Source organism: Bufo gargarizans, chromosome 4 (assembly GCF_014858855.1).
Source record: "Bufo gargarizans isolate SCDJY-AF-19 chromosome 4, ASM1485885v1, whole genome shotgun sequence".
Lineage (NCBI taxonomy): Eukaryota > Metazoa > Chordata > Amphibia > Anura > Bufonidae > Bufo > Bufo gargarizans.
The window spans coordinates 23,179,396-23,200,063 of record NC_058083.1 but is presented as its reverse complement, the minus strand read 5'-3'; the positions used below and the strand labels follow the sequence as shown (position 1 = coordinate 23,200,063).

The following is a 20,668-nucleotide window of genomic DNA, read 5'->3' as shown; positions in this document are numbered from 1 at the left end:
TGGGTCCGCATTCGTGACACGGTGTGCACATGGCCGGTGGCCGTATATTGCGGACCCACTGTTTGCGGGCCTCAATACGGGTCCGGCCGGCACACATTCGTGTGCATGAGCCCTAATCCTGGACGATCCCTTAAACTCCTATGGGGGCCAATTTTACATAACGTAACAGTAAACCTGTGGCTTAAAAAGTCCTCCAGAGGGTCTAGTAGAAAAGCCCATGTCAATACTACAAATTTTTTATTTTTTTTTATAAGATATACTAATTCACTTTTTACCATTTGCTTTTATACTATACCATGAGATAAAGTGGAGTAATTGGGTACCAGGTCTTCAGGTCTCCTCTCTAAGAGCAGTATAGAATGGAGGAGGCGATGGGGAGATCGGGTAATATATATATATTTTTTATAATAATAATGAAAAAATCTAAAAAGTTATATGCTGTCAGGATTCATAGAACAAGCCTCTCAGTCCTGCTTCCCCAGCCGACATAGTGTGATCTATAGCTCTGTATTTAAATCAATACAGGAAAAACCCATCAATCAATGCGTGTGGACAGGGGAAGCAGGACTCTCTGGCTTTTTTAGGAGTCCAGGCAGCATATAAAACAGGTTTTGTAAATGCAAATGCTAAATCAGACGACAGAAAGCATCTCGCCCTCTATCCTATGTTGCCATCAAATAGAAGACCTACCATGTCAACAATAAGGCTACCTTCACACGACCGTATGTGTTTTGCGGTCCGAAAATTACGGATCCGCAAAAAAAGAAAAAAAAAGACGTTCCGTATGGCATCCGTTTTTTTTTTGAGGATCCATTATAACAATGCCTATCTTTGTCAGCAAAACGGACAATAATAGGACATGTTTTATCTTTTTTGCGGGGCTACAGAACGGACATACGGATACGGATAGCACACGGTGTGCTGTCCGCATTTTTTGAGACCCATTGAAATGAATAGGTCTGCATCCTATCCGCAAAAAAAAGAACAAAAAACCTAATGGACACGGAAACAAAATACGTTCGTGTGAATGTAGCCTAAGACAGTAAGTTACAGTATGCACAGCGGTATTCGATATACCTGTGTATGTCTATACCACACTAATACAAGGTTTATATAGATCTCAATTTTTTTATTTTGTAAAATGTTTCAGTAACTCTTTCTTTTTATCATAAATGTCTTCCAGTATGTGTTTGAGATGTGCTTGTGTTTGGGGATGAGAATCTTGGTAGATTTAGTTAAGGGGTAAGTGAAGTCTGAGAGGTTTCATACGTCCATCATGGAAATATGAGGTAGATGGGCTCTAGCTCTAGCTAAATAAACTTAATACAGAAATCTAAGCAGGCTTTAATGGACATGAAGTTTTTACAAACTACAAAATGAGTCAAACAAAGGAAATGGTGCATCCTGTCTTCATAAACACCTCATGTTCAATTACTACTAAGTTAGAACAGGGATTGACAACCCCTACCCTGAGGCCATTTAGCAGGTCACTCATTTTATTTAATACTCTACAGCCACCGCTTAAGACTAGAGAGAGCAGAGGTAAAGGTTTGGAGAGCAGGGTGTGTTCCTCTATAAGACATCAGTAGAGACCCTGCTTCTGCTTTGTATCCAGAATCACGAAGCTCCCTTGATATCTCTTCAACGTTCCACCTGGACTCCTCCGATGCAGCTAGCAAATGGTTAATCAGATGCGAGTAGTAGATGGTACCAATGCAGTTTACCAGCAATTTGGCATCCAGAAGCAGAGAAAGGATTTCGGAGTCACAGTTTGAGTCAGTGACCTACAGGAAAAAAAAAAAAAAAAGCCATGTGAAAATGGAAGATTGCACATTTTCTGCTTTGTGTAGCACGATCTTCTGAAAGGAACAAGACAAAGCCCGGGAACAAAAGTGAGCTATTTATAGTAGCAAATCTCATCTTCTCTTGTGGGTAAGAGCATCCCATTGCTAAAATGTAACAGAGCAGGCAGATAACATGGTAAAAATAACCAAATTACTCCCCAAAAAAATCACAGTATAGGTAAAATGCTTTATGGGAACAATACATATAAGACATCAGGCTTGATTCACCCCCACTTGGTTCAACTTTCTATCCAAGATAAAATAAAAATACTACAAAAATAAGCCTTGATATGGTCAAATTCACATACTTTCAACATCTATAGGGTGTCCTATATGACAACTTCCTCGTCATATACACCTCGTTCCCATCTGGTATAATCACAAGAGAGGGCATATCAGTGCTCCGCTCCTTCTGTAGTCATCATGACCATGATATGGATGGATACAAATGATCTTACTCCTGTCCAAAATTATTATTCACATAAAGGATGGGGGTTGAAATAGAAGTCATAGGGGGCATTAACTTGATCGTATCTATTTTGCGGATCAACTTCTTTATTAGAAATGCAAAGAAATGCAGAGTGTTATAATTTTTTTGAGGGGCCACGGAACGGACATACGGTTGTTTACAGCAAACATTGTGCTTTTCGCATCTTTTGTGGCCCAATTGAACCAAATGGGTCCGCATTCCGAAAATACAGTCATGTGAATAGACCCTTAGAATAAGACCAAAATTTTAACTAGTGCTGTGGAGCTGAAAAGCCAAACTTCCACCCTCCCATTCTGATTTCGGCCCCCAAAATAAATAGGGACAAATAACATAGATTCAAACGATTAATATTTCTAACAAACATTTAAAAAAGTATATTTAATATTTCATATTTTTAAAAATGCTTTCAAAAATAGAAACGTTAATGGTTAAAATTTTAATCTATTCTGCGGCAGGACAATGGCCTAAAAAATACAGGCAATGTCATTAAGAACTTCAGCGTAAAGAAGAACAAGGATTCCAGGAAGTTATGATCTGCCCCCAGAGCCCTGATCTCAACATCATCAAGTCTGTCTGGGATTACATGAAGAGTCAAAAGGATTTGAGCAAGCCTACATCCACAGAAGATGGAACAACCTCCTTGCAAAGTTCCTTCAAAAATCGTGTGAGAGCGTACCTAGAAGAACTGATGCAGTTTTGAAGGCAAAGGAAAGGGTTGTCACACCGAATATTGATTGGATTTAGATTTCTCTTTATTTCATTCTCTTTGCGTTTGTTAACTGATAAAAATAAACTATTAACAAGTCTATTTTTGAAAGCCCACACTTACCTAAAACATTTGCACAGTACTCTTCATTTTGAGCAGTTATTTGGACAACCACATTACCAGCTTAAAAAAATTGCTGAACTACGGGTTTGGAGCTTTTGTCGGAAGCTGATACAGTCATACATGAAACATGATGGGAGTATAGGGTTCCTCAGAGTGTTATTCCTATCTTATAAAGTGATGGCGTACAGCTAGTAAATGTGCGGCAGCCCCTTGCACATTTTCTGGCTGGGAGCAGATCACCGCTGTGGACCCTATCATAATAATATAAGTACCAGGGGGCTGACCAAAAAGTAACTTTACAGAGAAAATAGAAGGTGGTAAGAGCAAAGCTAAAAATTCTCCTCACTGGTGAATCTTCTAATGCAATATTCTGCTCATATTCATTTCCTTGTGCTTATAGGGAACCTGTCATCAACTTTGTGCTGCCCATACTAAAAGCAGAATAAAGTAGAGACAGGTGAGTTGATTTCAGCAGTCTTTCATTTAAAAGTTAAAAGTAAATGGTTGCCGAGAACCAACATCACAATCTTTGCAGACTGGGCCTTAAAGTCTCGGCCACCTTAAAGTTATTCATGAATTCCTGCTCTCCTGCCCACCTGCTGATGACTGACAGTCTTCTGCCTAGTTTTCTCCCTTTCTCTCTATTAGAGAACTGCAATCATCAGCAGATGGGCGGAGAGCAGGAGATTATCAATAACCATGACTCTTCTCAGGTAGATTTGACTCTTTTCAAGGCCTAGGCTGCAATGATTATGATGCTGGTTCTCGGCAACCACTTACTTTTAGCTCATGAGAGACACCCCGCTGAAATCAGCGCGTCTGTGAGGTCAGCATAAAGTTGATGACAGGTTCCCTTTAAAGAATAGCAGCTACATATTCTGCAGCTCTGTACCAAGATTGTCACCATATTAGCCCCTGTCCCCATTGGGGCTCCCCACCTAATATTTCTCTCTCACTGTAGGTCAATTTCAGTGAGTGTTTTTGGAGTGTGTGAAATAAGCTGAGAAATTTTTAGCATAAATCTAGAGTAGGATTTACGACACTCCAAATTTACAAAGGTCCATGCGCCAGAATAGTAAATTTGTCTAACATTAAGACTACAATTCGTATTCTTAGACAGTGTAAAGTTCGACACTATTAGTAAATTTGCCCCACTTTCTTTGCTCGGATTTGAACCATGGGCCACCATGCTGCCATACAAGACAATGGTGCTCTAGTATGGGTCTGTATTTTAGCCACCAATATTTGGTACTGGGTAGAAGAGATCAGCTGGTTGTTATACCCTTGGAGAATCCACATTTAAGAAGATTTTTAATATATGCATTATAGCAGGAACTACCTGTATCTATTATGTATTTGAACCTGGTACAAAGCCCTGCAGTTACCATTCAGAAGAGTCTTCTATTTTTAGCGATGTCTTCAGGCGTCATGGTTTTCTCTAATGTGCACAACTTGTAAGCTGCCCTACTTTATCATTCGCGGGTTGAAAGGCAAAACATTAGGAAAATGACTGTTTGGTGGCTTAACATATAGGAATTGCACCCCAAGGTGCTTTCAAAGACTTTTGTCATTTGCCTCCTTATCTCTCGCAGGATATTGTAAGGAAATAAATAAGCCTAGTAATTACCATTTATTTCCAAAAACGGATTAATTCCTTCGCAAACTCCTAAGGGTTCCTGATATTAGGTTTTTAATGCATTTTGTTTGCAAATGTTTTGGAAGTAAGATTTTAATAACATGCAAATTGTCCAAAAATAATACAAAGTACAAACCCACAGGTTGACAACATTACTAAAAGTTTATGACTTATTTTTATTATTTATGGCAAAAGCTATAAATTTCATATTTTTTTTTTTTTTTTAAAGCTTATGCTCTGGAAGCTTCTGTTGGATTCGGGGCTTGAAATGCGTGGGATAAAGGCCTCCCACGGGTATAATGAATCTTCTGGACACAGTAATACAGGAGGAAAGCTCTGTATAATTTAGTGATACTTATTATTAAGCCAGTTTTATAGCATAAGTATAGCAGGAATATCTTTGGTGATAAATATAGCTAAACTGCTCAGTATACAGCACCGTTGAGGTAACAGGGAAAAGGGTTTGCTCTAGTTACATTTAACATGAATCTAAAACACAATACAAGACAAATAGGGTCGTAGAAAATAAAAAATCTTTATTTGAAATAAATTGAATGGAAGCATCATGTGTACAGGAACCTAGACGGATACGGCAGATCAGTAATGATCTGTCAGGATCTATTTTCTCCCACCTAGGGCTGCAGTTAAAGATTATTTTAGCAATCGAGTATTCTACCGATTATTTTTATGATTAATTAGTACTCTAATAAGAAAAAATGAATAGACTGTTTTACTTTATAAAAACTCATCAGACCCCCTGCCATCAGTCCCCAACACAGTTTGTTCACCCCTGCGATCAGCCCAAGTGCATCACCTCCCCCCAGTGCCATCAGCTCCGTTCCCCCCAGTGCCATCAACTTCCGTGTGCCATCAGCTCCGTTCCCCCAGTGCCTTTAGCTCTCCCCCACCCCAGTGCCATCAGCTCTCCTCCACCCCAGTGCCATCAGCTCTCTCCCACCCCAGTGCCATCAACTCTTCCCCACCGCAGTGCCATCAGCTCTCCCCCACCCCAGTGCCATCAGCTCTCATCCACCCCAGTGCCATCAGCTCTCATCCACCCCAGTGCCATCAGCTCTCATCCACCCCAGTGCCATCAGCTCTCCTCCACCCCAGTGCCATCAGCTCTCTCCCACCCCAGAGCAATCAGCTCTCTCCCACCCCAGTGCCATCAACTCTTCCCCACCCCAGTGCCATCAGCTCTTCCCCACCCCAGTGCCATCAGCTCTTCCCCACCCCAGTGCCATCAGCTCTCATCCACCCCAGTGCCATCAGCTCTCATCCACCCCAGTGCCATCAGCTCTCATCCACCCAGTGCCATCAGCTCCACTCTCCCTTGTGCCATTGTCTCTCCCCCCTTGTGCCATCATCTCTAGCAGTTCTAGCACAGAAACGAATGGGGTCGCAGCGTAACTCGCACGTGTGCCACAACCACGACCCCAGAAATTCCAGATGTTACTTCCACTCCAGCACTGCTACAGAGCCATCCTTGAGCATGACAGTTGATCCCTTAGCTATACATCAGCCCAAACCCCTGTCCAATGCACAGCCTGGTGTCGTGCAATACCTCCCGCAATGTGACTTCTATGCCACTTCTCTCAGCGCCAGTCAGTTCCACTGACTTAAATGGTTCCCATCTCTATTGCAGTGAGAACGGTCCTAGATTTCACAGGATGCCACTTTCATACATAAAAGATAAATGAACTAGAAACTTCAGGGGACCCCCAACAACTTTGCCTCACAACGACACATCTTGACAACTCACCCACAGTGTAAAAGTTATCCAACTTGTACTGCTGCTGGCCCTCTGGGCAGGAAGGGGAGCTGTGCCCACATCCAGTCAGTGCCAGGCACCCAGGGCTTGGGCTGGCGACCCCCCCATTTCCGCTCCCTTTGCTGGCACTTCTGGAGCCAGACCCGGCTTTCACCACTTCGGCCACCTCCATCGGTGCGATCTGTCAGTGTCAATCCGACTCATGATCCCATCCATTTCTCGCAGAGGCGACTCTGATTGGCCCTCCCAAAGTCTATCACTATTCAAGGAGGCCCGGCCACAACACGCATCCCATTCCATAGTGACCTGCCCATGACTTGTCACTCTTTCACAAGCTGCACCCAAACAGCGGCATAAAGCCACCAATGACCCGCCCACTTTCTTGTCGTTCCAACAAGGTGAGTATTTGGAGCGCATTGTGGGCCATGGGGAGACCACAGAGTGAGAGTAATAGCAATTTTTGCATCAAGGATTTTTTTGTGTCGAGTTACTCGATTTAATCGAGTACTCGTTGCAGCCCTACTCCCACACATCAACTTTAAATGGGTTCAGCAGGTATATATCAAGGTTCCCTTTATTTTTCTTCACTGGTTACTATAGCATGCCATGCTTAGTTAGTATAATCATTAGGGATTCGCATAAAAGTTTGTTTGAATACTGTACGGAGCAGTTTTTTTTTACAGTAGAAAGCAATTTATGAAGTTATAACGTGAAGTCTTGCGAAACTTCACAAAGTAATAACTTCGGCTCATCAGAGCCAATACATTCTAATACTGTATGGAGCGCTCGCTCAGGACAGTATTAAAACGTGTTTCATGCGAATCAACTTCGGATGTTTCATCCGAAGTCGATTCGCTCATCCCTAATAATCATCATAACACAACTAAAGCTGACAGAAAACAAGTGTGAATATAGTAATAAAGAGCATGAAGTGACCTCATCATGATCTAATTTTCCATGTAAATTTTTCACACGTGATACTATGCATTTCTTGGATATTTACCGTAGGCCATGAAAAAGGTCCTGAAACATTGGTTGTGTAAACTGTGTGGAATATTTCCTTTTAGTCTTTTGCTGGCTTTACCAATAAATAAATAAAAATGTCCACATCACAAAATTGGATTACATTTTTATGCTGTGGTTTTCAGTTTTATGTTCAATGAGACATCATCTCACTCAAAGACGTGTTTTGCAGCTCAGTGAGAAAAGAGAAAACTCACTGAGATGTTCCAACATGGTTCAGGAGGTCCCAACTGGCCCCAAAATTATAAGGCACTTTAATATGAGGAAATAGTCTTATATTTTGTCCAAAATCTTGAACAGTAAAAGGTTAACAAGAATATATGTGGAAGTGAGACAGAAAACAAGGTGAACCATTCTGGTGGAACAGTGGAGTCAGTTGAAATACGTTTGGGATAAAGCCTCCGTCTTACATGACTGAAGGCTTCTTCTGAGGTTTCTGAGTTACAATCTAAAACAAGCACAAGTTATAAATAAATGTGGATTTTATGGATCTGCGAGTATACAGCAGGAAATGGTGATTTTCCTCACATCTTTGAGATAGATCAGTGTCCTGAGATGAGCAAACCAAGGCAGATCTTCAAAAATGACACGGAACACTAAGCAGCGATGACAAGTGCAATGTGCAAATGGAGAGAAACAGGCTTGGAGCATCCATACATATGCAAAACTGTGCATACAATATATGGATTTACAGATGATTGTGTAGACACTTGTATACACGCATGGAATGCAAACAGGATACAGTACTAACCGCAGGAGGAGATTCTACCATCTGTAATGGAGGAGAGAGGCGACAGAACTGCACTGGAGTGTCACGTTAACTGCACACAATCTCCATGGCTCATGTGCCACATTTCAATTACGTGTTTCAGTGGTTGTTCAAGGAGATGTGGATTAGCTGCCTGGAACAACTAGACAAAATATTATCAGCCATTTCACAGCCTTAGCTGAGGACTTTCTTATTTCTGTATAGAATATCATTTTTTGTAAGCCCGCTTGAACGTGTTCTCAACCAAGAGATTTCAAGTAGACATTATGGGGTGCTCCTTTCTATTAGGGCTGTTCCCTATTTCTAGAGACATTCGGCTTCAAGGTCACAGTATGGTTGGGTGTCAGGAGAACATTCCAGGAAAACATAGCCGATGATCATGTACTAACCTTGCAAGTAGACCTCCAAACAAAGTGAAATATTGTATTTTTTTTCTGATATGAAAGCATTCATTAGTACAGGTGGAACAGGGTATTATTAATATATCATTAGAATATAATGTTAGAATATAATGTTACTAATGCTATGCTGCTTTAATAGCATTATATCCTAATGATATATGTTAGGTCACAGCACAGCAGGAAGCACAGAATCTGGATCTCAGGAGCGGCGGCATATGAGCAGGAGAGGTAAGATGATTTTTTCCCCCCTCTGATCTAAGGTCTGATTAACATGGGGGTCTTATTAACATGGGGGTCTGATCTGAGGTCTGATTGGGGGTCTTGTCTGATAAACATTGGGGGTCTGGTCTTATAAACATAGGAGGGTCTGATCTGAAGTCTGATTGGAGGTCTTCTAAATATTGGGGATCTGATCTGAGGTCTGATTGGGGTGTCTATTTCTGTTGAAAACTATATTTTTCTTATTTTACTCCTCTAAAACCTAGGTGCATCTTATCGGGTGAAAAATACTGTAAATGAGCATTCACAAATCTGCTGTGCAATATAAAAGAAAAATTGCATTCATCTGACTTTTACTATACCGTATGAATGTGGGGTTCTTGACCAAACTGCATGAGCCCAGCTTCAACAGTGATCTCATACAGTTGGGTCCTTACCCTGCCTCGCTCTCTTGAGTCTAGGCCTCCAAAACGAAGCAGCTTTACACTAATAAAAAAACAAAAAAAAAAACAAACAAACAAACAAACACATGGACAGGAAGGAGGAGAGCCTAGCCAAGATGGGAGCATCCCCCAATTGTGAAAGAGAGAACTCACCCTAGCCTTCATGCCTGGTGTAACTTCTATAGTGTGAAAATCCACTGCAGACGTTTACACCATGTAATCCTATGGGTGAAATTTGCAACACATAAATGGTTTAAATTTCTGCACGGAGTTCTTCAGTTGTGGAAAGTGTTTCTGCAGCGTTTTATACATGTTTTGGGATGCAGGATTTCATCACAGACTTCAATGCTATTAAAAGACAAAATCCACCACAAAATCTGCAGCATTAATTCTATTGTGGCTTTGGCTGTGGGAATACTGTTGCAGATTGTGTAGTGTATTCTGAGGGCTTGCTCACACAGTGGTTTTGAATGCAAAGTCTACCAATAAACCACCTCCCTTTGTTTTCAATGGCAGTCCGCTCTGTCATCCACACGACCGCATATCATTTCCGTGCAGATTTTAAGACCGTGTCAAGAAGGGACAAGCACAGGAACCACCATTAACTGTGGTGGGTGTCCACAAGTGGATTACCTTGATTCTAAAGCCGTGGACGGGCCCTCAGCATGCAAAATCACAGCAGAAACTAGAGGTCTCTTTTTTAAGTGCAAAAATTAACCATGTGAACATAACTTTAGTCAGCACCTCCCAACACAAAGATGCAGCAGCACAGTGAGAGCTAAGATACACGCAATGAATATAGGGAATACTGTAAATTGTGTTACTACTGTATTATTACACTTATGTGAGGTTCTCAGAGGTTCATTGCAGTTAGAGTGTTGCTGTATCTTTTGTCTTTGCTTTTAGCTTATTTGCAAGTCATTAGAAGATGCCTGCGTTGAGAGATGGACGGTGAACTGGAAAATATACAGTAGTTATCTATTTATAAATCCCAAAGCAGGGTTATGTTACATGATCTTAGGTATTTATAATTTATTTTATGAACTTATATAGCGCTACTACAGTGGAGAAAATAAGTATTTGATACACTGGCGATTTTGCATGTTTTCCCACCTACAAAGAATGGAGAGGTCTGTAATTTTAATCATAGGTACATTTCAACTGTGAGACAGAATAAAAAAATAATAATCCAGAAGTAATTTTTAAATAATTAACTAGCATTTTATTGCATGAAATAAGTATTTGATACAATAGAAAAACAGAACCTTAAGGGGTTGTCCGGGTTCAGAGCTGAACCTGGACATACCCTTATTTTCCCCCATCTCATGCTCCGATGCGCTCGATCACGCAGGGCACGGACTCTTTTGTTTATTATAACACACTGCCGGGCGGAAGCTTCCGCCCGGCAGTGTGTTCGGTGACGTCACCGGCTCTGATGGGCGGGCTTTAGCACAGCCCTAGCCGTTTTACAGGCTAGGGCAGTGCTAAAGCCCGCCCTTCAGTGCCTGTGATGTCACCGGGCTTCCTGGCAGCCCCATGGAGAGCCCTGGTATGTCACCGGGACTCCTAAAAATGCCTTTGCCCTGCACGATTTAGTGCAGGGCAAAAGAGAGCATCGAAGTATGAACTGCTCCGATGCTCAAGTCAGGGGGGCTGCCTGGGTGAAAATGGGGATATGTCTGGTTTCAGCTCTGAACCCAGACAACCCCTTTAATATTTGGTACACAAAGTTTGTACACAATGCAGCAGAGATTTTGGCCAACTCCTCCATACAGACCTTCTCCAGATCTTTCAGGTTTCGGGGCTGTCGCTGGGCGATATTGAGTTTCAGCTCCCTCCAAAGATTTTCGCTTAGGCTTAGGTAGGTAGACTGGCTAGGCCACTTCTGGACCTTCAAATGCTTCTTATGGAGCCACTTCTTAGTTGCCCTGGCTGTGTGTTTCAGGTCATTGTCATGCTGGAAGGCCCAGCCAGGACCCATCTTCAATGATATTACTGAGGGAAGAAGGTTGTTGGCCAAAATCTTGTGATACATGACCCCATCCTCCCTTCAATACAGTGCAGTCGTCCAGTCCCCTTTGCAGAAAAGCACCCCCAAAGTATGATGTTTCCACTGCTATGCTTTACAATTGGGATGGTTTTGGGGTTGTACTCATCCTTCTTCCTCCAAACACGGCTAGTGCAGTTGATACCAAAAAGTTCTACTTTGGTCTCATCTGACCACATGACCTTCTCCCGTGCCTGCTCTGGATCATCCAGATGGTCACTGGTGAGCTTCAAACGGGCCTGGACACGTGCTGGCGTGAGCAGGGGGACCTTGCGTACCCTGCAGGATTTTAATCTATGACAGCGTAGTGTATTACTAATGGTAATCTTTGAGATTGTGGTCCCAGCTCTCTTCAGGTCATTGACCAGGTCCTCCCGTGTAGTTCTGGGCTGATTTCTGACCTTTCTCAGAATCATCCTTACACCACGAGGCGAGATCTTACATGGAGCACCAGACCGAAAAAGATTGACATTTATCTTGTGTTTCTTCCATTTTCTAATCATTGCACCAACAGCTGATGCCTTGTCACCAAGCTGCTTGCCTATTGTCCTGTAGCCCATCCCAGCCTCGTGCAGGTCTACAATTTTGTCCCTGGTCTTGGCCATGGTGGAGAGGTTGGTTTGTGATTGATTGAGTGTGTGGACAGGTGTCTTTTATACAGGTAATGAGTTAAAACAGGTGCAATTAAAACAGGAAATGAGTGCAGAGTAGGAGGGCTTCTTAAAAAAAAAAAACAACTAACAGGTCTGTGAGAGCCAGAATTCATGCAATAAATATTTAAAAATCATTCTGGATTTTTTTTTAGATTCTGTCTCTCACAGTTGAAGTGTACCTACGATAATAATTACAGAGCTCTCGATTCTTTGTAGGTGGGAAAACATGGTAAATCGCCAGTGTATCAAATACTTATTTTCCCCACTGTATATTCCGCAGCGCTTTACAGACATTAGCATCAACCTGCCCCCAATGGGGATCACAATGTAAGTTCCCTATCAGTATGTCTAAGTGTGGGAGGAAACCAGAGTACCCAAAGGAAACCCAAACAAACATAGAGAGAACATACAAACTACATGCAGATGTTGTACTTGGTCAGATTCGAACCTAGGACCCCAGCACTGCAAGGCACAAGTGCCAACCACTGAACCACCGTGCTGCCCAATTTTAATACGGTATTACGGTGTAATTGCATGGTGCACTTTTTTAGTTCATCATTTTGTATTTTACTATTTTTACACTATATATATATATATATATATATATATATATATATATACACACACACATACATACATATACCTACACATACTCTTTTACGGTATTCAAGACAGATATGTTATGATCAGTCATGATACAGAATGAGCCATTTCATCCATATGGCAGCATGCTATGCTACATTGCCGACCCATGGTAGACCATCATCGTTGGACAAGAAGTTGGCTGTGTTCAATATTTTTGTCGGATGAAAGATCTTTTGTTTAAAGAAAGATTGTTTGAACAAAAAAATCTCTCTTTGGAATAATGTTCCCAGAAAGATCTTTCATCCATCGCCCGGTTTCACTTCAGATGTTTAGGCAGTTTGAACAACTGTAACGGCCAATGTGGACTAAAATGTGTATGGTCCTGTCGGTGAAATATTTGTTCAACTGCTGTTCAACCATCAACCTACTTCTATCTAATGTGTATGACAAGTTATGGGTCTTCAACACAGTGAAAGCCAGATATCCCTCCAGGGAAGGAAAACCAAGCAAAGGGGTGTCCCCTGACAGATGATGACAGGTGAGACCAGGATCGGGCAAAATTTATATTGTCGCCCGTCCTTTTGTTCTCAGGGGAGATCAGCCATCGCCAGAACGGTCTGACAGCGTCTTTCTCTGCTCTGTCCACAGCATACACAGACATGTCCGGCCGAGTGGAATGTGTATGTATCTGGAAAGGCCGGGACGGACACGGGAGAGAAAGAACTATTGTTTGGCTGACACCTATTGAGCGTGTATGGTCGTGTCCCAAAGCCATAATTTACCAGGTGATTGTTTGTTCAACCATCAACCAATTTCTATCTTATGTATATAGTAAAAAATGAAAGCTCCTGGGCAGCACCACCAAACCGAGGTGAAGACTGAGTGCCAGCGGTTAAGGCGGCGGTCCTACCACCCGTATATACCGCAAGGAATAAAGGATACCGGGCACCTCCAATAAAGTGACATGTGAGTTGGTGAATAAAGCACACGTCACTTTATTGGAGGTGCCGCGGTATCCTTTATTCCTTAATGTATATAGTCAGCTTCAGAAGCGGACACCAGAGCCCTTCATGACAATGCTCACAACTTAGCGATACAGACATACTGTACATACCCGCGATATCTGGGGAAGTTGCACACTCTGCAGTGGTATTTGCAAGATTGTTCAATTATTAAAGCATTTCTAACAAAGGGTAGGAGCCCAGAGTGAATTCAGCTGCAGGAATGAGGAGCTGTCAGGCTGGGAAACTCTACAAAGCAGAGCGGCAGCACTCACTAGGAGATAAAAATGCAGGCAGATCTGTGAGAGGCGGCAATAGGAGCTAATGAAAGAGCCAGACATAGGAAATCCACGCAACATCAAAACCCCTGCGCTGCGTTAGCTACCCAGCCAGACGAAACCTCATTTCAAAGAATTTTTTCCACATCTATGTACGTAGGGCAACACAGCAATGTGGAAATTACAGTGACTCAGGCCTAGCATCCAGCCTTAACCCCTTATCGTCTACTTTGGTACTTACAGAGTTTGTCCAGCCTTTTGTCCTTTTTTAAACTTAATCCAACTCACCTGCCTCTCCATTTTGGATCCACTTAGCGATCTTCCGATACCTGGCCTGTAAACTTCCAGACGGGGTCACATTTGCTGCTGTGACATTTTCCCAATGGGCACTTTACCCAGCAGTGACATGCTGCATGGGGACACTTCACCGCTGAGGCCAGTCATTGGTTGCAGAGGCGCAAATTACCTTGTCCAAAGGTTTTCTGGCCAGGGACTGGAAGATCGCTCAATGGATCCTGGGAGCCAGAATGGAGTGAAAAGGGGCAGATGAGTATGGTTTTTCACTAGGTACAACACACTGCTGCAGACAATTAATAAAGGGGACTCAGCTGGGGATGAGCTACAGTACCAAGCACAGCCGCTATAGTATGTACGGCGCTATGCTTGGAAAGCTGCCCGGAGCCTGCATCATTCACCGGAGCTCCGGTGAGCACGGTAGCTCCCTCAAACAGCTGATCGCCAGGGGTGTCGAGACTCGGACCACCACCAATGTGATAATGATGAGCTATCCTGGGGATAGGTACTCATTATCAATTCCTTGGTAACACCGTTAAGGCTTCAGCAAATTATTATTATTTTTTTCCTCTGCTTTTCAAACATAGCTGTATCAACATAACCATTTTTCAGAGCTGTGTTTTTTTTTTTTTTTTTTTTTGCTTCATTGATGGTATACCCCTAAACTTTTGCTCAATAATTATTCAATTTTTTTTTTTGGGGGGGGGGGGTGACACAAAATTGACAATTGTGGCATTATTTTTTAATGATGTTCACTATGTAGATTAATAGATTGGGTCGTTATCGAAGAAGTGATACCAATTATGTTTTTTTATCACATATATGTGAAATGTGAAATGTGAAAAGGGAAGTGGGTTTTGAATTTTAGCCTTTAAAATAATTTTAGAAAAACTTTATTTTGTTAACTTTTTTAGAGTCTCCTTAGGACACTTGAACTCTCAATCTTTTGACCACAGGCAGGATGTAATAGCATATAGTAAAAGTTTGAAACCGCGCTGCTTATGATTTAGGCCTCTTTCACACTTGCGTTGTCCGGATCCGGCGTGTACTCCACTTGCCGGAATTACACGCCGGATCCGGAAAAACGCAAGTGTACTGAAAGCATTTGAAGACGGATCCGTCTTCAAAATGCTTTCAGTGTTACTATGGCACTCAGGACGCTATTAAAGTCCTGGTTGCCATAGTAGTAGTAGGGAGCGGGGGAGTGGTATACTTACCATCCGTGCGGCTCCCGGGGCGCTCCAGAGTGACGTCAGAGCGCCCCAGGCGCATGGATGACGTGCCATGCGATGACGTCATCCATGCACCTGGGGCGCCCTGACGTCACTCTGGAGCGCCCCGGGAGCCGCACGGATGGTAAGTATGCTGCTCCCCGCTCCCCACTACACTTTACCATGGCTGCCAGGACTTTAGAGTCCCGGCCGCCAAGGTAATCACTCTAAAAAAGCTAAACGTCGGATCCGGCAATGCGCCGAAACAACGTTTAGCTTAAGGCCGGATCCGGATCAATGCCTTTCAATGGGCATTCATTCCGGATCCGGCCTTGCGGCAAGTCTTCAGTTTTTTTGGCCGGAGCAAAAAGCGCAGCATGCTGCGGTATTTTCTCCGGCCAAAAAACGTTCCGTTCCGGAACTGAAGACATCCTGATGCATCCAGAACGGATTTCACTCCATTCAGAATGCATTAGGATAATCCTGATCAGGATTCTTCCGGCATAGAGCCCCGACGACGGAACTCTATGCCGGAAGAAAAGAACGCAGGTGTGAAAGAGCCCTTAGTCATACGATGCACAAGTGAATGAATCAGGGTATTCGCCTTCGTCCTCCTCTCTCAAAGGGTTCGATCCTCCTCAGACCGCCTCCTCTGTAAGATTAAATGACCGGCATATAGTGAAGTACCCTCTTAGTTGTTAGAAAAACGGTTTTATTCTACTCACAGACAAGAGTAGATAACAGGCATGAATAAAGGGCCCTGCTGTGGACATGCGCAGTTGTCGCCCCTGAGGAAGCCAGAGAGCGAAACCCGGGTCGGGCAGGAACTTGAATTGATTTTATCATTGTGATATGCCTGTTATCTACCCTTGTCTGTGAGTAGAATAAAACCGTTTTTCTAACAACTAAGAGGGTACTTCACTATATGCCGGTCATTTAATCTTACAGAGGAGGCGGTCTGAGGAAGATTGAACCCTTTGAGAGAGGAGGACGAAGGCGAATACCCTGATTCATTCACTTGTGCATCGTATGACTAAATCATAAGCAGCGCGGTTTCAAACTTTTACTATATGACTTTCCAGTGTGAATTACCCACCACACTACCCCGGAACCAGCAGCGCAAGTAATTGTCCGTGTTTTGGGACACAGGACTGACATTTTCTATTTTATTTTATTAGGATGTAATAGCAGCCAAGATGTGGCAGGCCTGGGGGATTTCAGAAGGCCCCCGGCTGACATGATAACTACTTGGCACCCCGCGATTGTGCCCTTGTATTTTGCAGGATGAGTCATTTTTTTTTAAAATAAACATTCTGGGTGCATATACATTACTGCTGCTTTATTCTGCATGCCGTTCATTGTGAGGTTTAAATGTCATGTTAACCTCATTACTATTGTGGTGATGCCATATAATTGTAATTTTGGGGTTTTCTTCTTATAAAAACACTTGCTTTTTATTAACCATTTTTTTGTGACTGTGAACACATTTTCTTTAAATAATAATTCATTGGTTCTGAAATAGGATAGACATTGGGGGTTTAATAACATATGGAACTTACTGTATAAAGTACAGCTACTAAACACCATATAATGTAGCACTCACACAGTACCCCTACTAAACACCATATATTGTAGAACTCATACAGTACCCCTACTAAACACCATATACTGTAGAACTCATACAGTACCCCTACTAAACACCATATATTGTAGAACTCATACAGTACCCCTACTAAACACCATATACTGTAGAACTCACACAGTACCCCTACTAAACACCATAAAATGTAGCACTCACACAGTACCCCTACTAAACACCATATACTGTAGAACTCACACAGTACCCCTACTAAACACCATATAATGTAGCACTCACACAGTACCCCTACTAAACACCATATATTGTAGAACTCATACAGTACCCCTACTAAACACCATATAATGTAGCACTCACACAGTACCCCTACTAAACACCATATATTGTAGAACTCATACAGTACCCCTACTAAACACCATATAATGTAGCACTCACACAGTACCCCTACTAAACACCATAAAATGTAGCACTCACACAGTACCCCTACTAAACACCATATAATGTAGAACTCACACAGTACCCCTACTAAACACCATATAATGTAGAACTTATACAGTACCCCTACTAAACACCATATAATGTAGAACTCATACAGTACCCCTACTAAACACCATATAATGTAGAACTCATACAGTACCCCTACTAAACACCATAAAATGTAGCACTCACACAGTACCCCTACTAAACACCATATATTGTAGAACTCATACAGTACCCCTACTAAACACCATATACTGTAGAACTCATACAGTACCCCTACTAAACACCATATACTGTAGAACTCACACAGTACCCCTACTAAACACCATATAATGTAGCACTCACACAGTACCCCTACTAAACACCATATATTGTAGAACTCATACAGTACCCCTACTAAACACCATATAATGTAGAACTCACACAGTACCCCTACTAAACACCATATAATGTAGAACTTATACAGTACCCCTACTAAACACCATATAATGTAGAACTCATACAGTACCCCTACTAAACACCATATAATGTAGAACTCATACAGTACCCCTACTAAACACCATATAATGTAGAACTCATACAGTACCCCTACTAAACACCATATAATGTAGAACTCATACAGTACCCCTACTAAACACCATATATTGTAGAACTCATACAGTACCCCTACTAAACACCATATAATGTAGAACTCATACAGTACCCCTACTAAACACCATATAATGTAGAACTCATACAGTACCCCTACTAAACACCATATATTGTAGAACTCATACAGTACCCCTACTAAACACCATATAATGTAGAACTCATACAGTACCCCTACTAAACACCATATAATGTAGAACTCATACAGTACCCCTACTAAACACCATATAATGTAGAACTCATACAGTACCCCTACTAAACACCATATAATGTAGAACTCACACAGTACCCCTACTAAACACCATATACAGTAGAACTCATACAGTACCCCTACTAAATACCATATATTGTAGAACTCATACAGTACCCCTACTAAACACCATATAATGTAGAACTCATACAGTACCCCTACTAAACACCATATATTGTAGAACTCATACAGTACCCCTACTAAACACCATATAATGTAGAACTCATACAGTACCCCTACTAAACACCATATAATGTAGAACTCACACAGTACCCCTACTAAACACCATATACTGTAGAACTCATACAGTACCCCTACTAAATACCATATATTGTAGAACTCATACAGTACCCCTACTAAACACCATATAATGTAGAACTCACACAGTACCCCTACTAAACACCATATACTGTAGAACTCTTACAGTACCCCTACTAAATACCATATATTGTAGAACTCATACAGTACCCCTACTAAACACCATATAATGTAGAACTCATACAGTACCCCTACTAAACACCATATAATGTAGAACTCATACAGTACCCCTACTAAACACCATATATTGTAGAACTCATACAGTACCCCTACTAAACACCATATAATGTAGAACTCATACAGTACCCCTACTAAACACCATATAATGTAGAACTCACACAGTACCCCTACTAAACACCATATACTGTAGAACTCATACAGTACCCCTACTAAATACCATATATTGTAGAACTCATACAGTACCCCTACTAAACACCATATAATGTAGAACTCACACAGTACCCCTACTAAACACCATATACTGTAGAACTCTTACAGTACCCCTACTAAATACCATATATTGTAGAACTCATACAGTACCCCTACTAAACACCATATAATGTAGAACTCATACAGTACCCCTACTAAACACCATATAATGTAGAACTCACACAGTACCCCTACTAAACACCATATACTGTAGAACTCATACAGTACCCCTACTAAATACCATATATTGTAGAACTCATACAGTACCCCTACTAAACACCATATAATGTAGAACTCACACAGTACCCCTACTAAACACCATATACTGTAGAACTCATACAGTACCCCTACTAAATACCATATATTGTAGAACTCATACAGTACCCCTACTAAACACCATATAATGTAGAACTCATACAGTACCCCTACTAAACACCATATAATGTAGAACTCATACAGTACCCCTACTAAACACCATATATTGTAGAACTCATACAGTACCCCTACTAAACACCATATATTGTAGAACTCATACAGTACCCCTACTAAACACCATATAATGTAGAACTCATACAGTACCCCTACTAAACACCATATAATGTAGAACTCACACAGTACCCCTACTAAATACCATATATTGTAGAACTCATACAGTACCCCTACTAAACACCATATAATGTAGAACTCATACAGTACCCCTACTAAACACCATATAATGTAGCACTCACACAGTACCCCTACTAAACACCATATAATGTAGAACTCATACAGTACCCCTACTAAACACCATATAATGTAGAACTCACACAGTACCCCTACTAAATACCATATATTGTAGAACTCATACAGTACCCCTACTAAACACCATATAATGTAGAACTCATACAGTACCCCTACTAAACACCATATACTGTAGAACTCATACAGTACCCCTACTAAACACCATATATTGTAGAACTCATACAGTACCCCTACTAAATACCATATACTGTAGAACTCATACAGTACCCCTACTAAACACCATATATTGTAGAACTCATACAGTACCCCTACTAAACACCATATACTGTAGAACTCATACAGTACCCCTACTAAACACCATATATTGTAGAACTCATACAGTACCCCTACTAAATACCATATACTGTAGAACTCATACAGTACCCCTACTAAACACCATATAATGTAGAACTCACACAGTACCCCTACTAAATACCATATATTGTAGAACTCATACAGTACCCCTACTAAACACCATATATTGTAGAACTCATACAGTACCCCTACTAAACACCATATACTGTAGAACTCATACAGTACCCCTACTAAACACCATATATTGTAGAACTCATACAGTACCCCTACTAAATAACATATACTGTATAACTCATACAGTACCCCTACTAAACACCATATATTGTAGAACTCATACAGTACCCCTACTAAACACCA

At 41.6% G+C, this 20,668-nt stretch overlaps 1 protein-coding gene across 1 annotated transcript in view; it reads right to left on the bottom strand.

The window, feature by feature from the left end:
• Positions 1-932: 932 nt before the first annotated feature.
• NBAS (NBAS subunit of NRZ tethering complex) overlaps positions 933-20,668 on the bottom strand; it is a 678,694-nt gene continuing 658,958 nt past the window's right edge. Inside the window, 1 exon segment of the mRNA XM_044291127.1 lies at positions 933-1,784. Coding sequence (XP_044147062.1) covers positions 1,509-1,784 — 276 coding nt within the window. The 3' untranslated portion in view covers positions 933-1,508.